The sequence below is a fragment of the Amphibalanus amphitrite genome, unplaced genomic scaffold (genome assembly GCF_019059575.1).
Source record: "Amphibalanus amphitrite isolate SeventyFive unplaced genomic scaffold, NRLGWU_Aamphi_draft 000003F_arrow, whole genome shotgun sequence".
Taxonomy (NCBI): domain Eukaryota; kingdom Metazoa; phylum Arthropoda; class Thecostraca; order Balanomorpha; family Balanidae; genus Amphibalanus; species Amphibalanus amphitrite.
Genome location: NW_024881500.1, coordinates 643654 through 656230, shown reverse-complemented (window position 1 = coordinate 656230; position 12577 = coordinate 643654). Strand labels below are relative to the sequence as shown.

General features: G+C 51.0%; 1 protein-coding gene across 1 annotated transcript; it reads right to left on the bottom strand.

Annotated features, from left to right (window-relative positions):
- Window positions 1-1059: 1059 nt before the first annotated feature.
- Window positions 1060-12123, bottom strand: LOC122393791 (clotting factor G beta subunit-like). The gene is made up of 9 exons (XM_043390211.1): window positions 11746-12123; window positions 10481-10706; window positions 10070-10179; window positions 8397-8741; window positions 7956-8050; window positions 2833-2976; window positions 2265-2556; window positions 1435-1558; window positions 1060-1240 (listed from the first exon to the last, which is right to left on the bottom strand). The coding sequence occupies exons 1-9, from the start codon at window positions 11785-11787 to the stop codon at window positions 1203-1205; spliced, it is 1416 nt and encodes a 471-aa protein (XP_043246146.1). The 5' UTR covers window positions 11788-12123; the 3' UTR covers window positions 1060-1202.
- Window positions 12124-12577: the final 454 nt, after the last annotated feature.

The following is a 12577-nucleotide window of genomic DNA, read 5'->3' as shown; positions in this document are numbered from 1 at the left end:
AAACCGCTGAAGCTACGATGCTGAAATTTTCTGACTTTTCCTAAAACTAAATTGGGCACATTCCCTGAAAATTTCAAGTTCATAACTTTACCAGGGGCGGCTCCAGAGCACTGGGAATTGGGGGGTCCTATTCGTGAAGCGAGTCATTTGGGCGAAGATCACGATGCTGCACTAGTTTTACGAACAGTGAATAAAAGGTATCATGTGATAACATATACAGTTATTGTGCATCCTCTTTTGACACGTTTTTGCTATAATAGGCGGATCCAGGCGTCCAAAAAGGGGGGTTATGTTTTACCTCCCAACATAGGTGCCCTGACACCGCCTATGCATTACCAATACAATTTTAGTCGTTCTCTCATAAGAAAATTATAACATAACAAGACCATTACCACCCTTTTTAGAAACAGTACCAACAAAAACCTTATTTACTATACTTTTTGTGTACCCCCAATCTCAATTATCTGTATCCGCCTATGATTTTTGAAAATGCATATTTTTAGGATCCATGTGAATTCCTGGTTCATTCTCTATCGATCGGCAAAAGTTGCGTTAAGATTGGTTCAGAAACCTGGCCGTGATAAACAGTATAAAATGTATCTGCAATTTGCCCGTTTTTACCCCCCTCTACCCCCCCTATTGATATTTTTTAATTTTTATTTTTTAGAAATGTAGATCACGTTGAGCAAAATCGAATGCCGTTTGAATTTTGAAAATCGGCCCGTTAGATCCCGAGATATCAAGGGGGGGTCGTAAACAGCCCCCCCCCTGCCACTAATAGGGGGTAGCCAGGAGCCTGCCACTAATAGGGTTAAGCTCACCAAGCGCCGTTGGCTTATGTTTAGCTCATTATCGGAATTCATGGTTTATCATCTGGCCGTGGTTCACTAGCTTGCGAAGAAAACAAATGTCAATGTACTTGAATTTGTAAAGAACTTGTATTTGTAAAAAAATGAGGCCGGATGGTACGATTTCGAAGCTGCATGAATTGCTAATGGCTTGCTGTGTGGCCAGATTACTTCGTTCTATATAGCACACTCTACATGTTTAAACATCGTGTTCTTAATGCATGATATATTTTCTGCAATGCCAATTGATATATTTTGCTGGTTCTGCGTTGTCGTTTAGACGACGCACCACACCAACTTGATTGGACGAACTGATTTCAAATCCGTCTTGCTATGTTTTGCTGGCCTTGAGATTTATAACTTGGCGTTTTCTGTAATCCACTTGAAGTATTCTGGAAGGAAAGTCCAAGTAAGAGCATGCGCTTTTGGCATTTTACAAATGCTTGTCCATTTCAAATATTTCCCTTGTCCTTTTATTTGTACAAAGCACTTTGCATTCAACTTCGCGCTACGCATAAGAGACATTCGAGCTTTCGCGGAATCAGAATTCAACCATCCCCATTGCTGAATCACAAGTGTTACTTACCTGACACGCGCACATAGACGGCCGGGTACTCCTTGTGGCCGCAGCCCTTGCCGAAGCTGACGATACCCACCTGGCTGGCCAAACCGTCCCCGTCTGCTACCGTCAACGGGCCGCCACTGTCGCCCTGCCAACACCCGTAAACACCCGTAAACACAGAGACCCGACAACAACGTCAACACAGGACGCGTGAACACCCGTCGACGGTCGGCTACTGTCGTCCTGTTAAATGGGGATCCACTACTAACCGTGAACAGTCCACCAATGTCACCCAGTCAACACAAAGTGACCCATCAACACTCGACAATACAAAGAGATCACAGAGAGACAACACAGAGAGAGACCCGTCAAGAGCCGTCAACACAGAGAGACCCGTCAACACCCGTCAACGGGTCGTCGCTGTCGCCTTACCAACACACAAATAACCGTCAACATCCCTGAATGCAGGGCCGGTTTACCTTAAAAGATTTCATAAATATTATGTGGATCGCTAAGATTTGGATAGAGCCATTATTATTGTTCGGTGGGATTATTCGCCACCCATCGGAGCGTGCTTACCAGTATGTAAAAACAAGGAGCAACATACGGTGAATGGATATTGTGGTGCTGTTTACTGACCTGCTACTGCCCGTATAGTTAATTGCGGTATATATCCCCGTCTTACAGCCATTGCGACTTATCTGAGCTATTACCAGTCCAGGCTCGGTTCTTATTTCTTGGTAGCACTAACGCACATCTATTATTACTGTACATATTGTTCTGAATTAAAGTACGTAAGCTGCTTTACCCGACCAATATGTACTGCATCACCAGCCGGCTCTGACCTCACCCACCTGACAGGCGTCCTTGCCGCCGTACTCGTAGCTGGTGCAGAGCATCTCGTCGGTGATGACCTCCGGCTGACTGTCTCGGCAGTCCTGGCTGGTGAGCACCGGCAGCTCCACCTCCTGGAGGTTCTCCGGGTAGTCCTTGGAGCGTTCTCGGAGCACGCCCCAGCCGGCCACGGCGCCCGTACGGCCTTCAAAGCACGCCGGCCCGTCGCCGCCCCGGCACGGCTCCGACGGTAGGCAGATGGGCCGTACCCGCGGGTCGCGGCGCAGCTGAATTCGCAGCGATTCCTCCAGTCTGAGCGGGTAGGGAGGGAGGGGCGCAGGGTCAGGGACTGTCTGGAACTGCTTTGATCATTTCATTTACATAAACAACAGGCTTAGGTAAATCGTTAGGGAATATCAACGTAATAAACAAGCAAAAAAAGTAAGACTCTTACTAAGAGACATGGCCGAAGAAACTGTGTGAAAAGATATTGAACAACTTTTGAAGACACATGTAACAACCAGTGAAGAAGTAAGCTGTGTAGAATGACTAATTCAGAACTGTTCGGTTACGAGTATACCGACTCACTCGATGAGCGCTATGTCGTTTTGCAGCGTGGCTCGGCTGTAGCCGGGGTGCTCGATGAACCGCTTCACCTTGTAGCGCAGTTCGTCCACATCCTTCCCTCGTTTGTGCTTCCTCACCTGAACGTTCACCGCCCACACCTTTCGACTGCAGAGAAAATGTGTTTAACGTCAGGAATAGCATAGAACACTATAGCTAACATCGTGAGAAACGGAGCGCAGCCCTTGGGTTGGGCGGCGAAAAGCATTGGAATCACAATGGTGCAATTAACCGGAACTGTCTAGAAAGTTGATTATTTATAAGCTTTTAGTGCGCTTATGGAGATATCGCTCCTGCAGCGTTTATGAAGCACAACAGTTCATCAACTTCACAGCACTATACGGCAATTGAAATGGTTCTGTAGAAAAGAGAAAAACATATCACCAGTAAAACGCCTTTTGGGCGAAGAACGAGCGAGCGAGATAGTGAGCCCTGCACGTGCGGAAGGGTGAGAGGGTACTTTCAACGGGCTTGTGCAAAGCACCCTTCTAACCGGTCGCTAGCGGTGTGCCAAATTTGAACGCAATCGGCCCAGCCGTTCCTGAGATCTGGAGGCGGCATTCTGCACGTGGGCACGTGCAAACGGGGTCCAAAATGACTTTTGCACGGCACCTTACTAACTGGTCCCCAACCGTGTACCAAATTTGAGCGCAATCGGCCCAGCCGTTCTCGAGATCTGGAAGCGCCCCCTGCACGTGCGCACGTGCAATAGCACCTTAACCGCAACACATGGGAATGCATTGTCTGGTGGGTGCCTACCTGTATGCCAAGTTTCAGCGAAATCGCGCCAGTAATTACCGAGTTATTAAAATGGGAACAAATTTGACACCTCTTATTGTTGTATTTTGCACGTGCACTGGGGGTGACCCACATGCATCGAGAGTATCCTATTTTTGGTAGAAGGGATGCTGCTACCCTACAAAAATTACCGCAAGTCAATCGCCCAAGCGGCTGCTGAGATATGAGCCTCTCAAAATCACTACTTTTGCAAAACAGCTTGAACACCCTTGACTTTTCACGTGGCACGTGCCATGACGGTCACTGAGGTGTATCAAAAGTAGTCAATTACGGGGTAGAAGGGATGCCCCATCCCTTCTCCCACCCAGCAAAAAAAAAAAAACAGCAAAAAAGACCGCAGGCCAATCGGTCCAGCGGTTGCTGAGATATAAGCCTCTCAAAAGCGTTACAGGCCGGGCCGGGCCGCTCATACTGGCACCTTACTGGATCGGATGAGACTGTAAGATTCATTAGAACGGCGAGGCCCACAGCCATACACACATCGGCGCCGCAAACGCCCGTACGTACTCGGCGGCGGCATCGTGTGAACCCATGACTCATATGAAACACCCAGTGACACCTAGCGGCCGGCCAGACATTGCACTGACGTGGAAGTGACTACAGGCGGCGGCGCCCCACGAACTGCACCCTTCCCTTTGCTGACAAATCATCACAGAGGGACCATCTTTGTGCTGCCTGCCGACGATTGCAGATTGCCACTAGGCGCAAATAAGGTGGGTCGTATCCTGCATTTCCGCCGCCCGACCGACTGGCCCTAGGACAGGGCTGCGCGTCGGCCATTATTGTTCAGGCCAGAGCTCTCCAACGGCCAACAGTATCACCGACCGTATAAGCAGTTATGCTCGTGCCGCATTCCAGGGAGTCACGACTTATGCTGCCACCAGACTGCTAGCCTCGCATCTTGTTGTGTTCATAGACCTGTCCACGTGCATGACCTAATGTCTCTGTGCACCCAAGGCCAAGCCACCCTGACGCCATCTTGGCGGGACCGATCAGCAATCGTGTGACCTCTGCCCAGCGATCGCGTGATCGTGACGTCAGCGGTAGGTGTGGACACCTCCAGCGCTAGTGGCGCCGCGGCGGCAGCGACAGCAACTGCTGGTAGCCACGTGGCCGCCAGTGGCGCAGGCGCGGGCGTGTCATTACGTAACCGTCATCTGCGCCGTGAGGCGGCCCGGGTGACTCACTCGCCGTGACGTCAGCTGACCGTGACCGTGGCGTAGCGGCCTTTGGCCTGGCACCCGGACCGCAGGTCCGCAGCTGATCGGGGGTCGTCTTGCACCGGGTCTGCAGCGGGCCATCTGGACTGGAGTCAGGTCACTGCTGGCCGTATGCCACTCTGTGGGTGCAAGAATGACTGCATGCTGCATTGCCGCCACGGGCATGTCCACTGATCGTCACACCTACACCGGAACTCGCGCCTATCTGCCTCTCACCGGTCCGGTGACCGTCGAACTCCCACTGAACTCATCTGTCCGCTGGCAGTGTGTAAGGTACTGAGCAGCTTGTCCATCGACGCAGCCTGTATTAGGTCCCGGCACCGACTGACCGGTACGGCTCACCGGCCGGTTGCGATCGGCCATTGTGTGCCCGAGGCGCCGAGCGTGCACACTGCACAGCGGTCAGCGTCCACGCAGGGACGCGTCAAGGGTGTGCACAGATGTCAGTGCACACAGACAGGCCGCCAGCCGGCACCAAGTCCCTACACTGCCCTTCCCGAAGAAAATGAGCCATTGCGCCGCACACCAACACACAACTATGTAAAAAAAAACGGTTTGTTTCCGCAATCGGCCCGACCGGCGATCACCAGCTTCGCTAGCACCAGACTCCGCCGGTACGGACGTTAACTGTTCCGCAGCCGTCAGCCCGCCGCTATCGGGGGGCACCGCTACTTCAACACAATCATCGCCTGATGGCGCAGGCGCTTTCGCTAATGGCACCTGCGTGCCAGTCACAGAAGTTTCCGCTGGCAGCCGCCGTGCGGCAGGACCCAGTCCAGGTTAGCAGGTCGGCGGTCGCTGGGACGCGGAGCTCGACATCCTGAGCAGAGGCGCGTGTAGCTGGGTCGGCGGCGTCAGCTCCTCTGCAGCCGCACTCCTGGCTCGGCCACGGTCTCGGCTGCACCAGCAGTCATCGCAGGAGGTTCTGTAAACGTGTTTCCGTTTAGTTTACGTCTCAACTGATCAGTATGCCGTCGCCATATCCTGCCATCCTCTAGCTCGATCGCGTACGATACTGGCCCGTCGACACCAACGACCACTCCAGCAGCCCATGGCGACCCAACACCGTGTTTCTGAAAAAAAAACACGAGATATGACACACCAAATCTTCTTTCAGATCTTACCTTGCTTTCATGATTTCCTTCTGTTTCACCTGCTGCTCAGTCACTCCCTTCCGCATGTCATGGTGAAGGAGATCCAGCCGGCTCCGGCGCGGATGCTGCGTCCAGCCATGAGCTCTGAGGAAGAAACTGAGGTCGTGCTGTAAGGTGTGATATTCTGACGGCGCAGCCAACGAGACAAAGCATCTTCCCAGTTATCGTCAGACCTCTGCAAGGCAGGCCTGACATCACGCACAGCATGCTCAGCCAGTCCGTTGCCTTGGCTGTGGCGAGGTTCTTTCGTCCTGTGATGTCTGCCATTTTCCTGCATAAAACATTGAAGCTCGGATGAGATGAATGATGTGGCGTTGTCAGTCACAACCGTGTCTGGTAATCCCCATCGGGAACACATCTCCCAGCCTAGTAATCGTCGACTTGGAGCTGACAGTGGTGCAGCACTCTGCCTCAATCCACTTAGAATAAGCTTCTACCACGACCATCACGTTTCTTCCTTTCGTGGGCTCGGCAAAGTCGATGTGTATCCGTGACAAGGCACGATCCGGCCAGGGCCACATGCGGAGGGCAGCGCGATCAGGTGCTGGCCTGCTCTCCTGGCACGCCCGACACAGGCTCCCGACACGCTCGATGACCTTGTCCATGAACGACTACCAGACGCCGCCTCTTGCTAGAGCCTTCATGCTACGTACCCCAGGTTGCGCCACGTGGAGCTCGGCAAAGATCGCTTCACGTGCCCTACTCGGAATAACGACTCGGTGCTCCACATGAGCACGACGCAGCATACGGACAATTCCAGCCGTTTACCAGCAAATGCGGACAGTTCCGAGTCCGTGCTGAGTGGCCAACCACCTTTTTGGACAAGACGCTTCACTCAGGACAGCATTGGATCCCGTGATGTCAGCACCGCTGTGAAAAGTTGCTTGGCTCTGGAGACTTCGGGCAAGGATGCACACCTCATGTCCGGCAGTGGCCGTGCGGCAATGTAAGGTAGTGTAAGGTACTGAGAGACTTGTCCATCGACGCAGCCTGTATTCGGCCCCGGCACCGACTGACCGGCGCGGCTCAACGGCCGGTCGCGATCGGCCACCGTGTGCGCCAGCCGGCACCAAGTCCATACACATTGACACTCACCGGTCCGCTGGCCGTCGCACTTCCACGGCCCGTTGACTGGAAGTACCCTCCTCTGCCCGCTGGCGGTGACACTCAACGGTACGCTGACCGTCCCACTTCCCTGGCCCGCTGGCTGGATGCGACCTCCTCTGCCCGCTGGCAGTGACACTCAACGGTCCGCTGACCATCGTATTCCACGGCCCGCTGGCTGGAAGCGCCCTCCTCTGCCCGCTGGCAGTGACACTCAACGGTCCGCAGACCGTCCCACTTCCACGGCCCGCTGGCTGAAAGCGCCCTCCTCTGCCCGCTGGCGGTAACACTCAACGGTACGCTGACCGTCCAACTTCCCCGGCCCGCTGGCTGGCTGCGACCTCTGCCCGCTGGCAGTGACACTCACCGGTCCCCTGACCGTCCCACTTCCACGGCCCGCTGGCTGGAAGTGCCCTCCTCTGCCCGCTGGCACTGACACTCAACGGTCCGCTGACCGTCCCACTTCCACGGCCCGCTGGCTGGAAGTGCCCTCCTGGCGTCTTTCAGCAAGAAATCACGGCACTGACCCCATGCAGGACGCTGATCGACAGAGGGCGTGAAAGGAGTCGAGACCGAGTCGCGCCAAAAGAAAATTGGTATATGATGGTTACTCGTACCACCGATCGCCGAGCACGTGCTAATGAGATTTTCCCCTTATATTGAAAAGACTCGCTTCGCTCGCTGCGCTCGCTCGCTCGTAACAAAAATTGCAATTATTGCGGACAACATAAGCCATCAAGCGGGAGTTGCAAGGAGCCTAAAATAGTAATAACGAAGTGCCGGATTACTACTGTGGTTGGCAGTTGTTTACCCATGTACGCAGTGCGCTGCGGTGAGGATGTAGCGCTCGTTGATGATACTGCCGCCGCAAAACATGTCTTCTCGACTGCGGGTCGTAACTCCCACCTGTAAAAATTGTGGCAAGTCGGAGTTATCAAAGCGTGTCCTTTCGACTAAGGGTCGTCACTCCCACCTGCAAAAATTGTGGCAAATTGGAGTTGTCTATGCCCATGAGCCGGTCGGTATGGGAAGATCTTGATTTTTTATATGAAACCAGTTGAACCTATTTATATAAGAGTAGGTTGATCCCGAAATAGTGAACGGTTAATGCCCCGGACATTTATCCAGCGTGGAAGCCTGAAAATAATTTACGAAAAATCCTCTGAAACCGATATCTTTTAGGAACATTTTGACGAATGACGCTCTCTAAGCACTCTTTTCTACACCTCTACACACTCGGTAAGACTCTTACCAGCCACGGGTAAGCTCCTTTCTCTGCCGTGACCCCGCCAACAATGCGTGTGATCGGCTTGGCCCGGCCGCAGAGCGGGTCATTGACCTCCACGGGGGCCAGGTCTTCCAGAGACACCTGGGGCGTCAGTTCGGCGCGCACCACGCACGCCATTTTGCCGTTGTCTGTGCGCCCGGCGCGGAGCGAGGCCGTGACCCGACTGGTCGAGGTCAGTGCCGGGGGCGATATACTATTGTGGAAGAACACCTGACGTTCTCCGTCCTCAGTGCGTAAGGTGAGCCGGGACCGGCGACCCAGGGACAGCTCCGGGCAGCTGATATGCAGCTTGGCGTCCTCGTCCTGCGCCTGGAGAGGAGGGTGAACAGTGAATCATGGCGATTGGCGATTGTTGTGCTGTTGCGTTATTAACCCGCGCCCCGCTGGGCTATTCAGCCATACGCGCCCTGCTGGGGGGGGGGGCAGATTCTGCCCCCCCCCTGTCTAACTTCCGAACGGATGGTCGTAGAAAGACGGGGAAAACGGCAATCGAAAGCTCTCAACAAGGCGGATCTTAAGAGCCCAAAATTTTTTGCTTAAGTAGGTCAGAGGTCAGGTCAAGGTCAGGTCAAGGGTACAAAATGCAAGTTTCTACTGTATCGGCCTTGCACCGTAGTTGCCGAAAAATGGACTGAGACTGATTGCCCAAAACGTGTTCTTAGACTACCAAGACAATATTCGTTGCATACAAATGTCATTCAAAGGTCAAGGTCAAGGTCAGGTCAGGTCAGGTCAGGTCACCAAAAACAAAATATAGAAAAGGGCATGTGCGACACATGTTTTATTGGTCATTTTATTCATAGAATTCAATAAGCACACTCAATAAGTGATATGGACCACCTCTGGATGAATTTCAGGTCGAGGTCAGGTCAAGGTCAGGTCAAGTGAGGTCAAATTTTTAAGTTGGTTGTTAAGGCCTAAAAAGGTGTCTATCTGATGCAGTTTTTCACGGCGAATCGAATGGTGCTATTTTTATTTCCGTACCAGGTCTAGAACTTCCAAAAAAATCATTTTTCAAAATTTTTGTGTTTCGTGACGTCATAAAATTTTGAATAACTCCCACATTTTTGAACCGATTCTTCTAAAAATTGGTATGTAGGTGCACATAGACCACTACTCTGACATATATTCTGGTTTTTTTCGATACACTCAAAATTTTGGATTTTATAATTATTTTCCCAAAAAAGTCATTTTTTTGAAGAAAAAAATTGGGCCAAAATCCCAAATTTTCAAAAATCCGAGATAGCCATTTGATAGAAAAAGTAGAATCACGCATAACCTTTTTTTTGTTACGTCTTGATTCCTTTAAAAATGAGGATGTTAGCGGCGTTTGAAATTTTGCCGTTTTTGTGGCGAAAATGGCGAACATGACGTCACTAAAACGTCAATTTCTCAAAAAATTTCCGACAGATTTCTCTCAAATTTTCGGGGAACGTGTCAAATTGATGTATGATAAGGTACTGAAAGTTTGACGTTGCTGGCGTAACGCGTTTAGACGTTATTGGCGAAAAACGGGAGGGGGGCAGATTCTGCCCCCCCCCCAGCGGGGCGCGGGTTAAAATATAATAGAAATGTTTAAAGCATCTTTTTATCATAGTGCTCAACTTGAGGCTTAGTTGTAGGTAACTCAAACTCACTTCAAATATCCACGTCGTCCAGACGTTGGCGGGATATTCGTCCGGATAGTCGGGTGAGGTGAAGATCGCTGCCACCCCGTTGTGGATCACAAACTTCCCCGACGACGGAACTGTGAATGTATGTGGATGGGGTTAGATAGCACACCATGCCTACCTTTACTTGCGCGATTGAAATGTTTACTATTTAGCTAATGAATGTCATCAATGTAACAATTGTTGGGCCCTGAACCACGCTCATGAATAGCTGAAACTGTTCTTACTACGTTTTTGTGACTTTTCATTCGACAACGTATATCTATTTTTTTAAATAGTCAATTACATTAAATTTTAATCTATTTAAACGTCACATACTGCCTACGACAGTGCATCTCTCCGTCGAATTACACCATCTCGCTCCCCGCGATCACTTACGTTCCGTATCGGTGTCCACCTCCTGAGTCGGAGACGAGCCGAGGGTAGAGGCCGTCACCCACCGCCGCCTCGCCGTCGCCACGGGGCTGGAAGGGCGCCTTCGAACACGCGGCCGGGGACGACCATGTTCCACTTCTTCCGAGGGAGGTAGAACAGACGCTGATGCAGGCACCAGTGCCGGGTTTGCAGCTCCCGCAGCTGAAGTTTCAGATGTATTGAAGAGTGCCTAATGACAAACGAACGGTTATTTCGTCTCGATGTAAAACAGGCTATTTTCATTTTGGTATCTAGCTTTGCTGCATCTAAATATAAAAATACTTCTATTTCATAGGCTTATTTCCCATAAGGTCTACCTCAGAAACATTTTTTTATTCATGCTGCTGCTTGTCGTTGTGCCCCAGAGCACAAGTGCGGGCAATCATGAAGGTTCATCAGGGCTCATTCAACAGCACCCTGATAATCGTTTAGCATAGGCCACTTAAGATTTCAGCTTTTGGAATATGTGAATGGACGCGACCGTCAAAGACGATTTGCGCTCCCTCTAAACGTGACTGGCCCACGTCAACGCCACATCATTTACTATGGTAATCCGCAGATTTCCTGTCGGATCCACTGTTGCACTCGTGCACAAATCAGTATCTACGTCAGCCGGGAGAATACTGCACTTTATCAAAGGGTCCATGAACTCTGGCTGGACGTCATGGTGGAATATCCAGCGATCCTAGGTTGTTTTAATAGTTTAATTTTGTATCGTCCATTGAAAAGTTGTGCAGACCCAGATAGCGGCGAGTGATAGGTCACTGTCGGCATTGTCCTTATCTTTCAAATCACTGTCATAGGCGTAATTAATAAGGTTTCAAGGGAACTATGGTCCTATGCTCCTTCCCCTCCTCCATCCCACTCCGCGACCGCTAGTGACAGCAATGCTTGTTTGTTGTTTTAGATCGACTGATATGCAAAACACTCTATATAGTTACTTACATTTGAACCCTGCCGTACTGGTTATGGCTGCATATGTTCCGATAATTGCACATCGATCTCAATTTTTAAACTTACTTTTAGTGCCGAAACACACATTCTTTGCAAATTTTATATGAACTACATCCTAATTCAAGCGGAGCCATTCTACGTTTAAAATGCTTTTGTATTTCATGCATCCTTTTCCGAACACTTATCACTAAAAATCATTTCATACAGTAACAACCCATCACTAATGAAATATCAATTGACTCCCCACTTACCTACCGCACATAATCAATACTCACCAGACTCAGCAGCACCAGACCTCGCACCACATGCTTCTTCATGTTATCACTTCTTGAAGAGGACAAGCACCTCCCTGTCTCCTTCCGGTCACTACCGTGACACTTTCCGTCACCCCGTCACCTTCCGTCACTCCGCTGTCACCGGTCACAGATAGTCCGTCACAGGTCACAGACAACTCGTCAACTGCCACGGCCGACGCCGGCCCGACAGCGTGACAGGTTCGTGACAGGACTCAGGACCGTGATCCACTCGACAGGACGGCGCTAGCGCGTCGGCCGCTGGGTGCTTCCAGGACCGGTCTGCAGCGATCAACAGAGACACGTTGCGCTCCGCCCCTCCAGTGGAGAGGCGCCGCGCTCTGGCGACCTGATCTGACCGGGAGGGACAGGTTTGGGGCTGAGCAGAGATCAGTGCCGGTCGGGTCACTGCTCCGGACTGCGGCAGGGCAGAACGACTGCAGTCTGGTATGACTGGCCAGGACCGGTAGGTAAGCTCGTTAATGACGGTGACTCACCTCATTGGTTTGGATGTGATGATTGATGGTTTATCATGACATCATAGGGTTAATGCCACCTATATGCGATGAATATGGAAATTGTTGATTCGTTAGAAATATAGTTTTTAACTTACCAAGAGGTCAAACTGAAATAAGTTAAAAAAAAGTTTTCATCTGCAAGGTCATGTTAAGTGTTGATCTGCCTGCTGGTTTTGTTGCGAAGCGATGGTGGTGCTTCATGTCATTCGAAAAGGCACTAAGACTATCGAAAGGCGTTCAGCCATATGACCTGTCCCTGAAAGTGCCGCTTTTGTCTCGAGATATGACGGGGGTCA